General features: G+C 40.2%; 1 protein-coding gene across 5 annotated transcripts in view; it reads left to right on the top strand.

Moving 5' to 3' along the window:
• Window positions 1-20,319, top strand: part of PRKG1 (protein kinase cGMP-dependent 1) — a 553,253-nt gene that overhangs the window by 509,392 nt on the left and 23,542 nt on the right. For all 5 annotated transcript variants that reach the window (XM_075423234.1, XM_075423233.1, XM_075423236.1 and 2 more), the window contains one exon: window positions 10,639-10,735. In XM_075423234.1, the coding sequence (XP_075279349.1) occupies window positions 10,639-10,735 (97 nt within the window). The remainder of the gene's footprint in view (window positions 1-10,638; window positions 10,736-20,319) is intronic.

The raw sequence follows: 20,319 nt of genomic DNA, 5'->3' as shown, positions 1-20,319 counted from the left end.
GGGCATTCTGGTGAGCCACTGGTTTAACAGGACATCAGTGACCTGTCTGCTACAGCAGCTTCTCCAGATCCTATCACACATGGGTCTACTTGAGAATTTGAATGAGGCTGCAGGAAACATTATAGAAATGTCTCTGGGCAGCCCTTGGAGAAGGGACACAAGTTCACTCAAGGTAGACATCTGCTTTTTAGCAGCCGTCAAGCTGGAAACCATCTAGCAAGTGATTTTTTCCTAGAGGATTAGGGCCATTTGAAAAAAGAAATGAGAGGAAACCATAGCAGCGTGCTGTTGTCTGAACCCATGGGACTTGAACAAATGTGCAATAACAAGTGAACACTGTGAGTAGGACAAATAAGTATGTCTAACACTAGCAATATATTGATCTGTTCTCCACATACTTTAAAAAATCTAAGAGAAGAAAACTGCAACCAAGCCTTTTTATTCTGGGCACTGCTGTTCCCATGGTGAGACTTTATTTATGCAAGCAACACAGTCCTACATTAAAGCTGGAGGCAAAAGGGGTAATTAGTGTTTACGTGCTTAGATGAGCAGATTTGGGGTTTGTAGGATCTAATTAGCAGTTTGCAATTAGATCGTGAGAATTTGTGAAGTAGAAGGGCAACCAGCAGAACTTACTGTGATTTGAGCAGTTTCAAGCTGTAATTAGACTGAATTTTCCTTGAGATCACATCTCACTTTCCAAGGTTGTAACATGGCCATGGCTCTTCCCCAGTGACTTCCAACAAGCTGTCTTAAAGTAACTTTGGTGTTCTTCTGTGGTGTATAATGGCACTTTTGAACCAAGTCTGCTGGCTGGGATTTATTGACCTTACAGAGGTCATTTGGAGTTTTAACAGGAAATGCTTTTTTCTTGAGTACTTCTCATAAGCATGGGTTTTCCTTGGAAAAAATAAGGGATCTGTAGGTATTTCCTCTGAAGTCAATCAGAAAGGTGAAAAAGGAAAAACCATTGACGCCTTATCTTCCAGACATATTTTCTTGTCTACAGATCCAAACTGTTAAATTCAGAGCTGATGAGGACAATAGAGGGAAGTTAGTGAATTGTCTCTGTCCTTACCATAATACTTTTTTTTCCTTCTAAATTATTCAAAGGCTGTTAGCATCACCATTGGAGCTTTATTTTTCATTGACTCTGTATTACTTTAAAAGTTAGGGTATGAGTGCTACAATAGAATTTGCTGTTACCGAATATACCCAAACTATAGCTGATTCAGCTGGTGAATCCTGGGATTTAAACCCAAATTTTATCTCAGTAGTGACCTGTGATTTAGGAAGAGTTATACAGGGATAAATATTCTATCAACATAAAGTCCCAGGCAATCCTTCAATGAACGGCATTTGAGTCCAGCCATCTCACCCTGCAGTGGGATGTTAGACGTTGTGCTGCGACACAACAACATAACTCTAATATTTTATTTTGAAAGGTTGCTCATTCATATTAGTGTTAGCATGTGAGGAGAGAGATACGCCAAGAAGGCCATTAAGGCATAATGCTGTCAGGTGCTGGCATAGCAAAAATAAAAAAGCCAGCTGAAGTGCATTGCGTGCTCAGTTTATTCTCATCAGCCAGACGGAAGAGCTTTCTCTTTGCAGTGCATGTGTCTGAGAGCATGATAAATGTTTCTTTGCAATTTGATCCTTACCCCACACTTCTGTTAGTAATAAGCACAGCTGTAGGAAAAACAAAATAAAATGAAAAGCCCCCCTCAAAACCCCAAGAAAACACCAACAATTTTCTTGGAAGTAGGGATGGGGTGGCCAGGACATGAAAGTCTCAGTGTACTATAGTGAGCTAAAGCATATAATAGCTGTCTTATATCTAGTGGCTGTAATATTTCAGCTGAATATCCTTAAAAAACTCACAGTAAACTCAAAAAAAGAAACCCGTACTGCATACCTGCTGTCATCGAAACATGATGATATTGGGGTATGTATAGAGGGAGGATAGTAAACCAATATTTCTTCCACCCAGCAACTGTGACGATACCCATTGCCCAAGGAAAACTGGTAGGGGTTTTTCGAATTAAAATGTTGAATTGTCTAGGAAAAATTCTACAAAAATATGTGATTTGAACAGGAGTTTATTTGGGGGAACAAAGATTTTGATAAATAACATTTTTAAATGATCTTTCATTTTGTATTTGATATTATTTTCATTGAAATGAAATTAAGATGTCAAGGTCTGAGTGCAGTGTTTGAGGTGCCATGAAAAATCATTTGCTTTTCCTTAGAATTTTTTTTAGCATGGAATTTCAGGTTATGCTCTTGCTGCCTGTCTTAGAGTCAGAAAAAGTTATTCATGTTTTATTTTTCCACTGTCACCAATTAGTTTCCCACCCAGGTTAACCCAGCGTACCACACACAGTAGTGGTATCGGCAACTATTTGGAGTTCATTCTCTCACTGCTGAGCCAAGATAGAGATGCAGTACAAAGACAATGAGGCAGTTTCTTTGGTCTCCAGCTAGCAACATCCAGAGTTTTGAAAAAAAGACAAAAATTAGAAAAAAGGAAGGGGGGGGGAAGAAGAAACAAACCCTCTCCTTAAGCGATATCTTTTAATAGTGTACAGAACAGGAAACACCACCAGAGGAAGGAATACTCCACATCCTCCCTCCACCCCTTTTAATTAAAACTGATTAAAATCTTGTTTTTGTAAGTCAGTCTCTCCTGTAGAGTATCTTGTTTGAACTATTTCAGGACATTCTCGGCATTATGCATATCACAAAAGTGCAAATGTTATTGTAACCAAAGCTGAAACCAGGACTTCCTGAAGTAGGACCCTGAGAGAGAGTTCTGTTGCAAGCATCAGGCTGTTTCGTTATAAGTTGAAGCAGAAGCGTATGCATCTAGAATATAAAATGCGTTTCAGTGATGACCTCCCTTTGACTTCCAGTGAAAAGCAGGGCCTAATTCCCTAAAAACCATCTTGATAACCTTGTGCTCTGTTGAAAGCACCCTGCTTCGTTATCTGTATGACATTATCACCCCACAGTCAGCTGGTGTTTTATATCCCAATTTGTTTGGTCCTTCCACCAAAATTCTGGCTTGTGAGTGTTGTGTGGATGCAGACAGTCAAAATGCACCCACATTTACACAAAACTCTTTTATCTGCTTGGATTGGAGAAAAAAGGGTTTTTTCTGAGCAGTTTGATTGTGGGCTTAGATACATGCGAGCAGTCATATGTTTTAAAAGTGATGCATTTCCCCATGTTACAAGAGGAGATGATCCTACAGCAAACATCTGTAAAAAGGGTGAAATTTGCATTTTAGGGTCTTTTTTCCTAATAAAGTTGCTCCCTGCACATCCTGTGTTCAGTTAAGGTCCCACTGCAGTGCTCATACTCTTGCTAGATGGAAGATATAGAACCTAATAGGCATAAGTTATTTAATAAGGTATTACCAATCTCTTGGCACATTTAGGAGTTCAACAATATTAGCGTCAAAGTTAAGACTTTTTAAAAGAGCCTGGATGATGAGATGGTCTTTCTGAGCTGTTTTAACTGACTGTACTTGAGTAGTTACATTTCTTACATTTGTACTTACATTTCTCAGTGACGTTGGTCTATGTGCAATAGCAAGTCTTCAAAGCCCCATAATCCAAACAAATCTTCTATTTGCTTAACTGCTGAAACAACTTACGATGAGTACAGCTAATCGTAACAGCATAATATCATGTTCACATTGCCATGTTCTAACTGAAAAGTAATGTGCTTTTGAAATAGGGGGAAAAAATGATTTCTCTGTTAGTTTTTTAACTTTATGTGTTTAATTTCAGATCTCCTTCCCCTTCCAGAGGAAGTTAGAGATGCCATAGCTTTAATGTCTGTTTTAGCTGCCACTCAAATATTCACTTTCTGTAAGAAAATCTAAACCAGGAGGTATGCTATTTCTCCTGATGTGAAAGTCATTAAAGGCAAGTATGCTGCGAGTTCAAGTGCTGGTGGGTCAAACAGAAATTCCCACCTCTGACAACACAAACCTGAAAAGACAGCCTTTTTTTTCAACACAATGGTCCATCCAGCTGTAGCTTTCAATTGCATGGTCACTACTAGCACACTTCTTTTAAAAATCCAAACAAAATCTCTCTTGATTTGGATTTTCGGTCGAAGGTGTGAGATGTAGAAGGAAGTGGTAGAAGCTAAACCGGGAGTTAAAGCCACTGCATTGCTGACCTCAGAAGGATGGTCTGGAAGAAGGAGACCTGAACTAAGGAAAAGCTGGGTTATTAGTTATCTTTCTTCCTCATACTTTCTCCCTCTATCTATCTATCTACAAATACATGTAGATAAGTCGATATGCACCTTTTACTTTTTGCAATTAGAGATAATGGAAGAGTAGAAGATGAGTTTCATGTTCTCCTCCTTGGGCTTCCTTGGTGCAGGGCAGCAAATCCTCATCTGCAAGTAAATCCTCTCTAACAAATCCGTGGGTAACACCATAGCACCCATCCCTCCCAGGAACGCGTTAGCATTAGGATAGCAAAGACTGGGCAGAAATTATTTACGAGTCTGCTAACATGTCATCAGGCCATTGTCTCTGTGAAAGGGCAGAAAACACCATTTAGATTTAGAGCAATCAGTGCTCCCTAGTTAATACAACTCAGGGCCAGGTGAGCAACAACGACCTTACTGCCAATGGGAGAAACCACAGTCATCTTGTGCAGGTACTTTTATCCAACAGCTTGGTGTCTTTGATTGGCGCCTTCCTGCTTTTCCTGTCAATGGAGATGTCCTGGTACGATTTTGTGATCCTGTGTTTGTGAATGAGCTAATAAATTTCTATAATGTGACAGAGCTTGAAATAAATTCAGCTTTACTGTAGTGTTATGCAATGGGCAGTAAAATAGGTAAAGAGCTGGTCTTTTTCTTGATACTTTTGTTCTTACTGATGCCAGTAATGTTTACCTGAAAGGGACATTTGGAAGTTAAAAGGCATATTTGTGCCTCGTGAGCAAGATGGACATCTGGTACCTGGAGGAAGAAACACAAGACATAGGCATTTTCCATACAGAGGGATGGTTATTTAGGAAATAGTTGTTCTCTGCTATCACTGCCTGGTCTGCCTGACTGTAATTTTGAGGTGAGCATCTCCCTTTCAGCCAATATAAGCCTACAGAGAGCTGGGAGTACTCTTCACTTTGCAGTATCAGACTCTTACAAAGGTCTAATGAGCATGTTGTGGTCTTCCCCAAAAGGGTTTGGGGTTCATGCCCTTGGTTATTTCTTTTTGATGCAGTGGTTTTTCAAAGGACATCTACCCCCCTAAAGTGTACTGACTCAAATGGATCAATATCTGCAGGGAATGCTAGATTAAAAGGGTTTACATGTGGGTGGGACCGCTGAGAGGATGAGTGGCAACGCACTATAAAGAAATACAGATTTGCTCTCAATGCCTCTCAAGAATTTGCTTTCAGGCATTTCCACCCTCTGGATCTTGCTGGTTGTGTAAAATACAGTGTCGCTGTGCCATGCTTCTGTCTGTTGCCTGAATGTGTCTAGATCTTCTGAACCCCCACTCAAACAGGGCGTAGTTGAAGGTAAGGATCTCGTGTGGACGTGACACGAGGTGCTTTTTATTTCGCTTTCACCCATATGACCATTCATAGATTTCCCTTTGGCCAAAATCACTCAAAAATGTGTGTACCTGAGCTTTTCTGAGTAATTTGAGCAGATGGGGAAGAGGACTGGCCAGTGCAGAAGGGAAGGCATGGGAGCCCTACCACCATTTGCTGCATCTGCTCTTCCTTACATTGCTTTCAGATAACCAAGCCTCCTCGTTACATGAATTCGATCCATGTTCTCTGCCACTCCTCATTCATGTCTGGAATTGCATCTCTCTTAACTCAATAGCATGAATCCAATCCAGCCAGCCTACTGTGACTTCAGAGTACCAGGCAGGCAAACAACAGCCAGGTGACATGAGTAGACTAGACCTAAGTGGGTTATTTCACCAGCACTAAAATGTGTGTGTTCAGGTGTATAGAAAAAATAGTCACAAAATTGAAGATTTGGGGCAATTTTTGCTTTCATTTTTGTGAAGTGCCACATCTATTGAAGCAGCATGCTAAAAAGAAATTAGCCATATCGTAAGAATCTAGTTCTATTTGCAGAATCATTAGGAGATGGACTGAGATAATTCTCTTGTTTGGTGGACATAGAAATAGGGTTTCCTTTTGTGATGTATTTTTTTCCCCACCCCACCTGTGGCTCTTAGGCTCATTGTACATGTATCTTCTTGCAGGCTGGGCTTGACCATCGCCATCCAAGTATTGCAACTCAAGTTATTCTAGCCTTTGCAACGATGCAATATTTCTATCTGCAGAAGTTCATTTCCTTTATGATGGGTGATATAGTGACTAGGCCAGCCAACAAAACTGAATATATGGACGACAAAATAGCTGTTACACAAGCAGGTGTCTGTCACTGAGGAAGGCTCCAAAATTCTGTTTTTATCCACCCAAAATGGTTGTGTTCGCTCTTATCAGGGAGTTGGTGGTTGGTTGCCATTTGGTTGCAGTTTACATCTAGCTGGCAGCACGCGGGTGGAAAGAAGCCAAGTTTTCTATCAAGATGACAGTTTGCTAACAGATGTCTAATGTTTCCCAACACATTTAGCTCATGTGATAGAAGTCGTGAGCTAGTTTAGTAAAGCTGAGCAGTTGGATAATTACAAACTTTTGCTCCTTACATTTTCTCTTTTATCCTTTTTAGCTGCCTAGGTAAGTTGATTATCTTTTTTTTTTTTTTTTTATAGTTTTAGGAGGAAAATCTTGAAATGTCTTTTGGAGTAATTGTCATCCTAGGAGACAATCACTCATTTAAATGGGTGGAAACCCTCAGCAGTGCAAGAAGCCACATGTTTTCCTCTCCCATTCTGCATAACAGGCATTGCCCAAATGGTTGGGCTGTGGCTCCTGCGCTGCTCTTTCAAAGTAACGGGACATGTGGGCGATGTTATTTACTCTTGATCTCCCTAAGAACTCTGGTTTCTTGCATGTGATGCCTATCCGTGCTGAGGAGGAAGCTGAATCAAGGCATTTTAATTAGCAGCTCCTTAAGAGTATATATTTTATTTGGAAGGAGAGAAAGAAGTGATGGTCCCAAGCCCCAACTCTTCCATAGTAGGGCCCCAATACTGATTAGGTTGAGGTTGTTATGGAAAGCCAGTCGTTTCAGTGAGGTTTCAGTAGTTTCTTGTTTGAAAAGTCTCAGAGCACCATCATACAGCTGCATATTTAGAATATAACTGCCTTTCTCATGAGACTGGCTAGTACTGGATGGGAAGAAGCTTTGGCATCTGCAAAGTGGTACCCAGAAGAAATACAACCTGACCTGGCACACATACATTTTTCCCATAGAGTGCCGAGTTATTTCCATGTCAGCTTGCACAAGTTTGGTCAAACTGTCTCTGCCACTCATCCCGTTTCTGTTACATTCCCAGGGAATATCGCAAGCATCGTCCCCAGTATCTGAGCATAGCAGATTTCTTCAACCTGGTCCAGAACTGAACATTTTCCTATAGACCCACCGATATTAATTTTTAAACTTCCTTCTGTACTTCTTTGTACTGCCCTCCCCATACCTTGAACGAGTTCCTTTTCTTTTGGAGGTGATGAAATTAAGATATCACATATGTTTTATACTATAGTTTTGTCAAGCGAAGAACACACGCTGCAAAATCCTAGGATTTTCTGTTTCAGGAGCAGCACACTCAAATTAAGGAAGCTGAATTCATATTCTAAATTTCAGGATGAGGATTACACCCCGATTTTTGATTTAGTAGGTGACTTGGGACTATTTGCATTTCAAAATTTGTATTTAAGTGACTAAAGAAATTTATTCTTAAGCTTTGCAGGGCTGAAGTGCGTAACTCCTGTTAGTTTATAGGATTTTGATTTGTAAGTGGACTTTGGCCTTGGTAGCTGGGAATAAAACAGAATTCAGATGTGACTGTCATTACTAAGCATGTGAAGGGCTTGCTTGCTTGATTTTACACACCTTTTGGTTTCACTATATAATTTTGGATTCTGTTTTGGGTTTTGGATGCCTGTTGCACAGTATGTAGAAAACTGCATCCAGTTTGTTTTATATGCTTCATTGCACTGGTATGTGCTAACTACACATAAGCAGTCTGTCAAAGAGAATTAGCCAAGAGATTTCAAAAAAACAATCACAATAATGCTGCAAGTACATTTTTTTAAGCAAAATAATAAATGAGCCACATTTTTTTCCTTTAAAAGCCATCAGCAGAGCTTTTGGCTTCTGTGACCCGACACACAAAATGATGAAGAAGTTGGGACTGCAGCATTGGATCCCATCTCCTATGGAACTGAGGGATTTTCAGGAGAATTGGTGGAATTTTCGGGGCCTGGGATTAGCATCCTGCTTGCCTTGCCAGCACCATGCCGTGTCTTCCCCATTTTTTGTCCTCTCATGTTGCATGATGTGAACTATACACCATTTTTGTACAACTTGGCCATCCTTCAGGAGAAGAGGTATTACAGGGAAAAAAAATTTCATCTCTCTCTCCCATACATTTTTGGAGACCCTAACCCTTCTGACACACTGCTGTTTGGCATCTCTCATCTCCTGCTTGCTCAGCATTGTGAAATCTTCACTAGTTGCCCAGGGGAGAAGACGGGGTAGCTGGTCCCCTGCCTCCCTGGAAGCATGAGATGACTTCCTTCTGCATTTTGTTTCCTGCCTTCTTCCATCAAGAAGGCAGGCTCCCAAGCCTTGGGCAAAAGTAATGCAAGGCTTGTTGACCCGAAGTTTTGCATCTGTTATTTGACTGTTGAAGGGAAATTTTCCATTCTTGGATTTCATCTTCCTAGCAATTATAAATCATTAAGTGTATTTAACTGGTCAGGAATGTGGAAGATAACTCATGTGCTGTCTATACCTTTATCATGAAAATTAGACTCATCTCATTGCTCTGTCACCCTTAAAATGATGTGTCTGCTGTGATTTAGAAGGGAACATATACATATGTCTTTCTTTTAGCAGAGGTTTTTTAGTGGCAGGTTTAGTATGCACCTCATGATGAGTATAAAGTGATTGATAAGCAGCTGTGTCACACAAGGTTATCCCAAGTTTGAAGCAGGCTCAGCACTGATTGGTTTCCAAAATCTGATGCATTAGCCTGCTGTGGCCACAGGAACAAGGTCACTGAGAGGGTCTGGTGACAGTACAAATAACAAAGCAGAGCTTAAGTGATTTTTCGACAGCATCCCTGAGATAAAATTGTGCTTTATTACATTGGATTTGGGGCTTGATGATGTGACCTTTCATCTTCCTTTTTATTTTTACCTTTTAACTTAAAAATTAGTTTTTATTGCTTCTTCTCCCCCAATGTCATTGCAGTTTTAAATAAACTAAAGAAGGTGGTTTGAAGAGTATTAGTCAGTAAGTCAATTCCATCCCATTATTGAATTAGAGACAGGTGTCATGGACAAGGTACATTAAAAAGATAGACAGGTGGATACATATATATGATTGTGGCTAACACTGTGATGTTTTATCTTTACACTAGCATTACCATGCACAAATGAAGCATCCAGGTGAAACAGCAAATTGTGTTCTATCTGTTAATTGCAAGATATTATGGCTAAATTAAGTACTGAAAAACAAGCCAGCTGCCCCCTTACACCCTCCATGCCTCTCTCCATAACCCTGCCAATGGTCTTTTCCCATACAAGTCTGTGTCGTGAGCAGCCAAAGGTTGTACATGCACAGGGACTTCACCGACAGCTGAATGTCAAACTTTATTGAGTGGGTGGATCCTGTTCATCCATTTCCCCTCCGAGCCATTCTAAAAATACCATAAACCTTGACAAGGAGCTATTTTAAAGGAATCACATTCATGAGGACAGTCATGGGAAGCTTATTTTGGCAGGCTTGCATGTGTTCAATTTGCATGCTTCCTTAGTCAAGGGCTTGGTGAACTTGTGTTGTGAGCCAGTTGGATATGGGCATAAGAGACAGCATCTGGATTTTGGGACCTCCTGGGTTGGGACGTCTACTCCAAGTGAGTTTATACGAGGAAAAGAAGTGAAGATATTCGTATACGAATGTTGATGTGTGACTGAAGTCATTCATTTCAGGAATTCGCACACCAGCCTGCAGCTTATCGGATCTGATTTCATAAAACCTGGCTGTGATTTCTCTCCAGGGACCTTAATGATCTTGCCACTTTCAATAAACATTTGTAGAAACTACTGCCAGCCTGTGGATAAGAGAAACTCCTATGAGAGACTTTGTCTTCCAAAAGTACTTAAAGACACCAAAAAAAACCTCACCCACAAGAAGATCAATAGAAAATGTCAAAATGTAGCCTTCACTGGGTAGCTGGAGATGAATTGCAGTACCAGACATTTGCATTGTAGGCATGCAGTAGGTATGTTTGCTTTTCTCACTTGGAAAACCGGGCATATCGGAACGATGCTGTAATTGGGACAAGCAAAACAATTGGTGTGAACAATAGCAAACTGTAAGAGCTAATATGGAAATTAAGCAGGTAAAGGCTGTTCCACACTCATGCCATTCGGGTACAGTATTGCACAGTACTCATGTTTGCACCTCTAAGAAATTTCCATTTTTTCGCATAAAAAAATCCAGATATGAAGCCGAAGCTGCCTTCTTTGCCAACCTGAAACTGTCTGACTTCAACATCATTGACACCCTTGGAGTCGGAGGGTTTGGACGAGTTGAGCTGGTAGGTAACGTTTTCCTCTTTGAAGTTTGCATTATGTCCTAGAATAAGTACTGTGCTACGAGTCTTGCAATTTTTCTTTGTTATTATACCTGAATAACTGCAAGAAAATTATGTGATTGGATTATATATTTTCTAATGGTTGAAGAAAGCTGAATTACATTTCTGAGTAAGTAAAAAAGTATGAATAAATGCTTTGCAGTAACCAAGAATTTATGTATGAGGTTGAGAGAGGAGCACACATCTTCTCTCTCCAAGCAGTCCTATGTTTATGGCGTTGATTGCCTTTCAACAACAATCTGAAGAGTAGTGCAGCTGTTGAGTCCTAAGATTGAAAGAGCAACCTAAAATATTACTTAGCCAAACTGGAGTAACAGTATGATGTCTCTTCTAAGCAGTTTCAAATTCTGGTGTAGAGATAGAGCTACATGGTTAGCACGAAAGCTGTAGATTGAATGTCTGAAATAGGACAACCCTAAAGAAGGGACAAAATCTGAGCTTACTTTTTGCTCTGCTTGGATTTAGAGCTCTGCAGTCTTTATTAAAACAAAGCCTGAGCAGGAGGAGACTGAAATAGCAGCCATTGCATGACCCGTTCATAATATCACGTAAATACAAAAACTTATAATAGAGAGAGCTTAGTTTACATCACGGTGCTGACCACAGAGGAGCTTCTGATGCTGAACACCAGTACAGTATGTTAGGAACTCCTGTAAGCTAGGGGCAGAGAAGTGAACAGAGTTACTGCTGCCATCACAGAACTTTGGGAAAATCCCTGCTTCATAGCCCTGTGGGAGCCAAACGCACCCGTAGTGCTGGGAACTGGAAAACCAGCAAAATGAAGTGTTTTCGTGATTATTTGTGACATAATGGGTAAATTCTGTGTTAAAAGTACAACTTGCTCTTCTGCGTGGTTTATATCTGACTTTTCCTGTTTGGATGTATGTAAAATCATGCGGAGGAGAGTATGTCCATGAGAACGCTGCTTCCTTCCTGGGGTTTGGGTTTGGAATTATTATTTATTTATTTATTTGATATTAGCAACTGTTGTTTTGGAAAAAGGGTCATAAGAGCTCAGCCGTAGCCTGGGAAGGTTGTCTTTGCCTCGCTCCTTCTATAGTCATCTGCTGTGGAACATGCTTTAGAGCAGGAGTTTAATTTGAGTTGCACTAAACCTCCCTTTTGAAGGCCCTTCCCTTTCTGTTGACAACAGCATTTGTTGACAACAGCTGTTGTCTCCTAAATTAGCATCACTACTGGCTTCGCCACCTGAGGTGATCAACCAGTCTGGGGCTTGTTTTGAGTTTTGTGAAGGAGCTTGTGAGGTTTATTTTCATATTTAAGGCTTTTTTGAAGCATGCTGTCAAGATGTTTCAAAACCTCAAGGTGTTTCCGGGAAGATGCATGAATTTGTCTTCATGAGGTGTTGCTTATAGGACCCTCAAACAGCACAGATACAAAAGCAAATTGGACTGTTATTGATGACCAAGGGCCAGTCCTCTGGCTGCTTACAGAGTTAATTTGGAAGTGTTAAGATATTGACATCTTGAAATCTAAGTGATGCATGGCACTTGGCCAGTTGTGAGGAAGAGCAGGAGTGGATATGTTCTATCACTTCAACATATCAGATCGTAGTCAGGTAAAGACATTTAATTCTTAGATGTCTAAATCTCAGAAGCCTTCAGGAAGCCTTGGTGCCACGTACATAGCTGCAGACAGGACGAATGTTTCCATCACCTTGTAGGGGTTTTCTTCAGGGGTAGATTTAACCCACTGCCCCTGCTCTCTTAAGCAGGGAAATGCTGGTTAAGGTAATTTTCTGTTCTTACATAATACTGAATTACACACAGAAGGATAAAAGACATTTAAAGTTTAGCTTAACACTCCGGGTTTTATTATTTTTCTTTACCACCAAGGGAAATTTTGTTATTAAAACAAGAAGATATTCTTTTTGTCAAAATTGAGCCTAGAATTGCTAACTCTTGCTTCTATCTTCTACATGAAACACACGTTTTATAATTTAAGGCTAAAAAATGAACTAATGCAAAATGTATTGGAGGAATCAAATCTTTTGTTCCCTGTGTGTTATGGTAGCCTGCTGGTGCACAGCAGCATTGAAATTTGTTCCTGGAAAACATTATCATTTTTGTCTTTTCCGAAAGTAAAATTGATCAGATAAATAAAGTACATTGCAAGAAAGCTTTACCTTGGCCACTGTGAGCAGGCCCTCCCAGGACATCTCTGTATCGTTCAGGAGAATAACTTGTGGTGTCTGGTTGGAAACTGGAATATCTCAGGCTTACTTTGGGTCTTGCTGGCCAAGAAGGAATAACGCTCCCATTGATCTGCATTTTAATTTCCAGCTGTGGTTTGTATCAATATACGATGGTTTTCCAGATTCCTCTGTGAATGCTGTCTGTTGGTGAGGTCACCTCTTCAATGCATTCGTACACAAGTACATGACTTTTACGTGAGACAGCCCAAAATGTAAATAGTTTTCATTTCTATGGTGATTACAAGTGGAAATATCTATTTTGTCTTGCTTTTCTAGGTAGGGGTGGGGGTTTTTTTGGTATGTCAAGAGACGTTTCTGACAGATTTGCATTGGTGTTGTACATAGTTTTCTCAGTTTTTTTATGGCTACCTGATACGTCTAGCAACATGCCTTGTCTTTATGGATGCCATTGTCCTTCTTCATCCGCAATGGACTATGTAGTCAGCTTTTATCCAGGCTACTCTCGATGGGAGAAACGAGCTGAGTAGTGACTGTGCTATTTCAGATGGGGACCAGCTCTGCCACTGGAACAGGAGCAAATAAAAAGCTTTTGTTCACTTACAGCAAGACCTGTGTGATCATCAATGTTTGAAAAGCAAACAGGAGGACTGGGGAGACCAGAGTCCTGCCCAGGGCTGGCCAGTGCCACATTCCTAGGACAACCCTCCCACATTTCGGAGGGCTGTCAAGTAGGTGCAAGCTGCTCTGGGACACATCTTGCCCAGCTGAGGGACACCTCCCTTAGCAGGGCAGAAAGAAAACAGTAGGAGTGGACTTCATGTTTTTTAATAGCACAGATTAACAGATGCATCCACTATTTTTTTGCAGCTTGGCTTCTCAGTGCTGTGTCAGCTGAGCATCTTCTGTGTTGGGATCTAGGTGCCTCAATAATATGTTGGAATAGGGAACATCATTTCAGGTCCATGTCCCGCAGAGCACTGCTTTGCAGAGGACAGGGATGTAGGTCAGGTGTCCTCAGCCTTCAGAAATCATCTCTCCTGAGCTTTATTGCTCTTGTCTTTGTTCTTTAATTTCCTTTTAAGTCCTGTGTTTCTAATACTCTGCCCTAGGTCAGTTATTTTGGAATTAAATCAAGATTATTTTAGACAGCTCTGAAATAAATGTATTGGAGTGCCTGAACGTACAGGATTAGTCAATGTTGCTGTGAAATCAGTTCACGTAGGTGATGGCTCGGCACGGATAGGCTAAAAGTTAGGTCCACACCTGAACACATGCCTTTTGTTACATTGATTTACAGAGTTACCTCTTCCAACAATCACTCAGCGATGGGGAAGAAGATTTTAAATCACTCCCGTTGTTATGAAATTGCAAAAAGAACATATTTTCTCCACACCCCATCAAAAGCTTGATTGAGACTTGTTTTCAGCTACATATTTGTTCACTTGTCCATGCAGATGCACCAGCAAAAAGCTGTAGACTTACCCACCATCCCTGCACCTTTGCAAGCTCAGAGGGAGCTGTGCCTTCTGCACTCCTATGGGTAACATATGGCTCGGGACATCCTGAAGGCAGCAGGCAATAAGCAGATTAAGGACAGTCTCAACTTTTAGCCCTGACTTGACAAAACATTTAATCATACGTTTTAATGTTCAGCAGTTTTGCAGAAGTTGGTGGCACTTAGAGCACATATTTCAACCATATGGTCACTAAACCTCAGACTGGAAGAGACCCAAAGAGATCATCATCATGGCAAAGTCAAATATACTCACCAACTTCTAACCAGTTTTCCCTAATTTGTCATTGAAGCCTTTAGGGAAGGAGATTCCCTGGAAGGTTTTCCCTACTGTTTAACATCTCCCTGCTGTAGTTTGTAGTAGGCTTGTAGTACAAATATATACAACCCTTGAGGCTGGGTTGTGTGTATTTGAAGACCATTATCACATGATCCTGAAGAACTCTTCTCTTTAAAAGAATAAATGTGCTTCTTTTGAGCTTTACATTTAATTCATGTTTTCTAGGCCTGTAATCCTTCTTGTTCCTTAGTCTCCAACTGGCTCTCACCTCTTTGGAGTGATGCCCCAACCAGGCACGTTAGTCCAGCCTGGACCTTCCTCTGCTCAGGACTCTACTACTAATAGAGTCCCCTTTATTTCAAGTCGTTGCTTCAATTTGTAAAAATCAGTTTGAACTCCCTTGCTCTTATCAAAAGTGCTCCCAGCCCTCTCTGGCTTGATAGGTGCAAAGTTAATGACATTCTTCTTATTTCATAATCCAAGCCATTAATGAAAGTGTTTTATGGTGCCATATACTACACAGACCCGCTTAAAGTCTTTTGGCTTGATGGTGGCCACTAAAACTCCTTTATGATATGGAGATTAATAAAGACATGCACATAAAAACTAAGCCTTAGTTTCAGCCACATTTTACTGGGACTATACAAGACCTTTTAAAATGGACAGTATGGCATTTTTCATTTTTATTCTTGTTTTAAGAGAGATCTGGCCACAGATTATGAAGTGCAGTCAAATTTATTATAGCCTCTAGCCTGTTTTGTAAACAAAACCATTAGTGAATTAATTAGATGACAAGGAAAAAAAATGCTGTAATTGTCTTCCAATACCCTGACAGATGCGTAATTCAGATATTTAGTAGTGGAAATTTCCAGTTGTGTAGCTATCCATTTGTTCCAGCTACTACGAAGCTTTTTATTAGAAAGATCAATCTTCTCTTTGAAGTGTCTTAATTTTTATTATTAATTGTCATTAATCCTTTGGGCTCCTTCCTTTTGAAAGAGTGGGTATTTTGGGTGCCATCAAGGTGAGGAAACTGAGATGTAAGTGAGGGATTTGAAGATAAGGTACCTGAGGAAATCCCACATTCATTTGACAATAGAACTGTTGCTATGGAGTTGAGCAAAATTCTGGTTATAAACATTTGGTCCTTTTTTTTCCCTTCTGTTCATAACTATATGCAGGATGCTTAATTTTAATGATACCATCAGATGGGGCTGGATCACTGCAAAGCTTTTTTTTATTTTACCTTTGATTTTTAATTCCTAATGGAACTAAATACATCCTTTGTAGATGGAAACATATTCTAAGGGCTTGTCTGTTAGTGGAAAGGCTTATTGTCAAGGTCTGGAAAGATGAGACACTGTTTGTAGCCCATCAAATATTGTCAGAGGCCGGATCAGGATATTAGCTGTCAAGCTGGAGGCTTGCGCTCCAGTTGGAGGCAGGAATAAGACATAAAAATAGGTGCTACATTGCAGACAAATCCAAACGCAGGAGCGGAACTGGATCATGTATGGTGTTGGAGAGTTTGGGTCCATCTCATATTTTCAAGAAATCATAGTAGTGAGATTTTCCTTTTGGTTTAGCATATTTTAGCTATATAACCCTCCTTCTGCTATTTAATTTTTATTGGAATGATTTTGTGCATGAAACAGTTCACATTTCTCACTGCTTTTTATCCTTTTCCTTCTAGACCTTTTTGGAAAATATTTACCTCTAGGCTTTATAGAAAGACACAAATTTTAATACATTTCCCAATGCCCTTGCTTAGAAAAAAACTTGGTTGTACATGTTGTCAAGCATTGAATATCAATTTTTAGTACAGAGATCAAAACATAGAATTACAGGTTTTTAGCACAGTTCAGTTTTGATTAAGCAACTTGTTAAATAGCTGAGGTTTTCTAAAGACTGTGCATTTTTTAATGTATACTTAGGTGTATTCATAGAGTGTAATTTTGCAATCTGTTTTCCTGTAGAGTCCCATAGCACTCAGATTGTGATACAATACTTAGTGCTTTCCCAACCAGTTGAATCTAGACTTTTTTAAAGAAAATAAGGTCACTGTCATGGACAGTTTCCACCCTGCTGCCCATTTGTAATTAATTCTTGATTTATCCTTCAAAATTTCAGCCTGCAGTATATCCTAAAGACTTAATTTTTACTCCATTATTTTTCTTTCCATCTTAGGTCTTTTTTTGTTCAGTCTTGACCTATTTTGCAGTCTAACCCAGTCCAATCACCATGCCTGTTCGCACACAGCATGCCACTAACCCAGACTAATGTGATGTTGAGCACGAAGTGGAAAGGAAATAGTGAGAAGCACCAAGTAGACTGCTTATAATTTGGATACACAAACTACAATTTCTCTCTAAGCCTCAGGTCAGGAGAGCGGCTGAATCTGGCCTTATGGACATGTGCAAACTACCTTCAAAACCCTAATGGAATGATCTTCAATACTGAGCACCACAGTAGGCTTTGAGGCATAAATATGAGCAGGATGTTACCTCACTTGCCTAGTAACAAGAAATGCTGGGAAGAAGGCAAGTGGTAAGGCAGAGTATTATGATGGAGAAATCTGTTTCATCCTGGAAGAACACAAATATATTCAGTACCAAAAGCATGCTGTACTATTTTGCTGGGGGGAGAGAAGTCGACACTTCGTTCGTGCAGCAGTTCAGCTGTTGGGATTAGCAGAGCTCAGCTTGCAAGTGCTGCGCTCAGCAACAGCTGCTGCTATGTTTGTTGGTTTGAATGCATCTAGCTGGGAAACAGTGGAAAATAAAGGACCTTGGACATACCCAGCAAGCAAAAGCACTTGCACTTCAGTTCCCGAGCACTGCAGTTGAGTCAGTTAGTATTTAACATGATACGAAGATATTCGCATTTCATGATAGCACTGACTTGTGACACCATTATATCTGAATACTACACATATAGCAAAATGCACAGCTAGCAAAAGCCCTTTGGAAAAGCATCTTTTGTCATTATAGAGGTACTGCAATGCCCACATGGGGAGTTCAACAGGAGATGTGAGCAACAAGAAACTTGTCTGTGAGTCATGTACAAAAGAGTTCAAGAAAAGCTTCTGTCCCACTCCTAAAAGCTCACCATTACTGCATGTTTAGGAAAAAGCCACATCTACAGAGTAAATGAAATATTTTTTACTTGCACAAACTCTGCTCCCTGTGGGTGTTCCCATTTACCTGGGAGCCCAGCCAGCACCCTTGAAGATCAGCAGAAAAAGCTCATGAGCAAGGTTTCTGTAAGCACAATGTCCAGACGCTGTAAAAGTTCATGTTCAAAGACCTCCGTTATATCAACGAGAAGAAATCTGGGAATTTTTAAGTGGCAAACACTATTCCAGTTGTAACCTTTATGAAGCTGCCAAAATGAAGCAAGGATAAACTTTAAATATAAATATGTGTTCAGCTCTGCTTTCATGCCCTTTGGTCTGTGGATCTTTTATGGCTTCAAGGGTCTGCACAGGGTACCATAGTGGCAAATATCTATAGCATTTGCCTGGAGAAAAAAACATAATTACAGGGCTTCTTGGAAAACCCACAGCCATGCAAGAGCTGTAAGCCAGAGGCACAACGACTGTGGTAAATAGGAATTCAGAAACTTGGGAGAGGTTCTTTGTCTTCTCCTAGAAGATCATGGAGGAATAGAAGACCAAATATGAATATGTGCAGTTAAAATAGCATATCCTCAGGCTCGGTATGGCAAGGTTCGGGCACCTCAATAGTCTTCACTGAAAATAAATTCTTCATTTGGGATTGTTCTACATCCTGGTAAATATTTATTAATGTTTACAGATTCTCAAGGTCAGCTTGCATTGTATCAGTTCAGCTCTCACTGGAGTTGCACAGAAATTGCTCACATTGCCGACTATATATAATACACATATGTGATGTATAGTAAAGACAGACAGAGAGAGAGAGGAAAGATAAGAAACATACAGATACACCCATTTACTCTTTTTTTCCATCAAGGCCTGGATTTTGTTTCATCTATATCCATTTTCACAGAAAGTCTGAAAAAGCACTAAGGTATAAAACCATATTTATTTGATCATGAATTATAGCTGTGTTAAAAAGAAAATCAAGCCTCAAGCACACTGTGTGTTTTGAAAGTTGCAGAAGTTTATACACTGTAAAGCAAAACAATGCTTTTGGAGCGGTTCCAACATTTTCATATAAGCACGGGAAGCCCAGGAGAAGGCGGCTGAGGTCTAATGAAACAAGGACTTAGAAAAGCAGGAGAGGTTGGATCTCTTCTCTTTGTCTTGTCCTTCTGCTTCTTCTCATCTCCATCTCTCCTTCTCCTCTTCTTTTCTCTTCCTCTTCTCCTCTGCGCTTGTGTCTTGTCTTGTTCCTCTTCTACTCAACTCACTACCAAGACATCTTCATCCCCTTCATATTGAACTTTTTAAAGTTTCTTTAGTGAAGCAGCATTATTTTCTCAATGCTGAGAAGTTAAAGGTAGTCCTGTGAATTCAACTTACTGGGAGCAAAATGAAGTCCATTTCCCTGCCGTGGCTTCATGTCCTCTTCAAGATAACTTCTGGTTGAACATATTTTCAGATGGTGACCCATCCTTTTGGGTTTGCTCAGGGGTAGCTTTGTCATGATGACTCAGACTGCAAAAAAACCACCTGGTGACATGGGAATGGGGCATCACGCGGAAGCACAGCAAAAGAGGAAATGATGAGTCTATGGCACCAGGTGGACAGCAGTCCCCAAGTGACATGGAATTGCAAGACATGTAGGGAGAGGGCAGCTTTGGGGCTGACACAGAAGCAAACTGCTTGCTTCAACTCCTGTCCACTCCAGTGTTGTGGGGCTGCTTTGCTTCAGAGTTCTGGAAAGGTGTCACATGGAGAACAGGAATACCTGCCTCTTCATGAAGTTGGCAGTCACTGTGAGCTCGTGAAATGGGATGGGACAAAAAGAGGGAGGAGCCTGACTTGTCCCGTGTAGCCCTGTCCAGTTAATATCTGCTGGTTGAAGATGCACATGCAGCTCCAAATCTGAGTGTGATATCCCATCACCACAGTGCTTGGACCAGAATATTTTGCAAGGTATATATGTATATGTATTTTTATATGTGTATTATATATGCATATAAATATATATGCTATATAGATTTTTCTATAGTTATATGCTTATATTTTTGAATATACATATGCAAAAATATATATGCAAAATACATATATATGCAAAATAAAAGCAGCTATTTCTTATTCTGTTATTTCCTCTACAATGTGTTTGTTTAGTTATAAACATTTCTGCTGTTATTTTTGTCACTGGGATGCAGTTCATTTCCTGGATAAGAATCCTGCAAAACAATCTACTACAATTAATTTTACCTCTTCTCACTCTCGTTTTGTATATCACCTCTTAAGGTGGTGTTTGGGCTTTATTTAACTACACTCCCTATTGCATTTTCTTGTCTTTAGGGGAGAAAATGTATTCCTGTTCCACGACTGAAAGAGCTTATATTCTCCTCCAGAGGTTCATTTCTACCAGAGAAGGCCAGAGCTCAGGCAGGTTCACCAG

Source organism: Opisthocomus hoazin, chromosome 6, assembly GCF_030867145.1.
Source record: "Opisthocomus hoazin isolate bOpiHoa1 chromosome 6, bOpiHoa1.hap1, whole genome shotgun sequence".
Classification (NCBI taxonomy): Eukaryota; Metazoa; Chordata; class Aves; order Opisthocomiformes; family Opisthocomidae; genus Opisthocomus; species Opisthocomus hoazin.
Note: the sequence above shows the minus strand (reverse complement) of the source record. Positions and strands in the feature narration are given on the sequence as shown.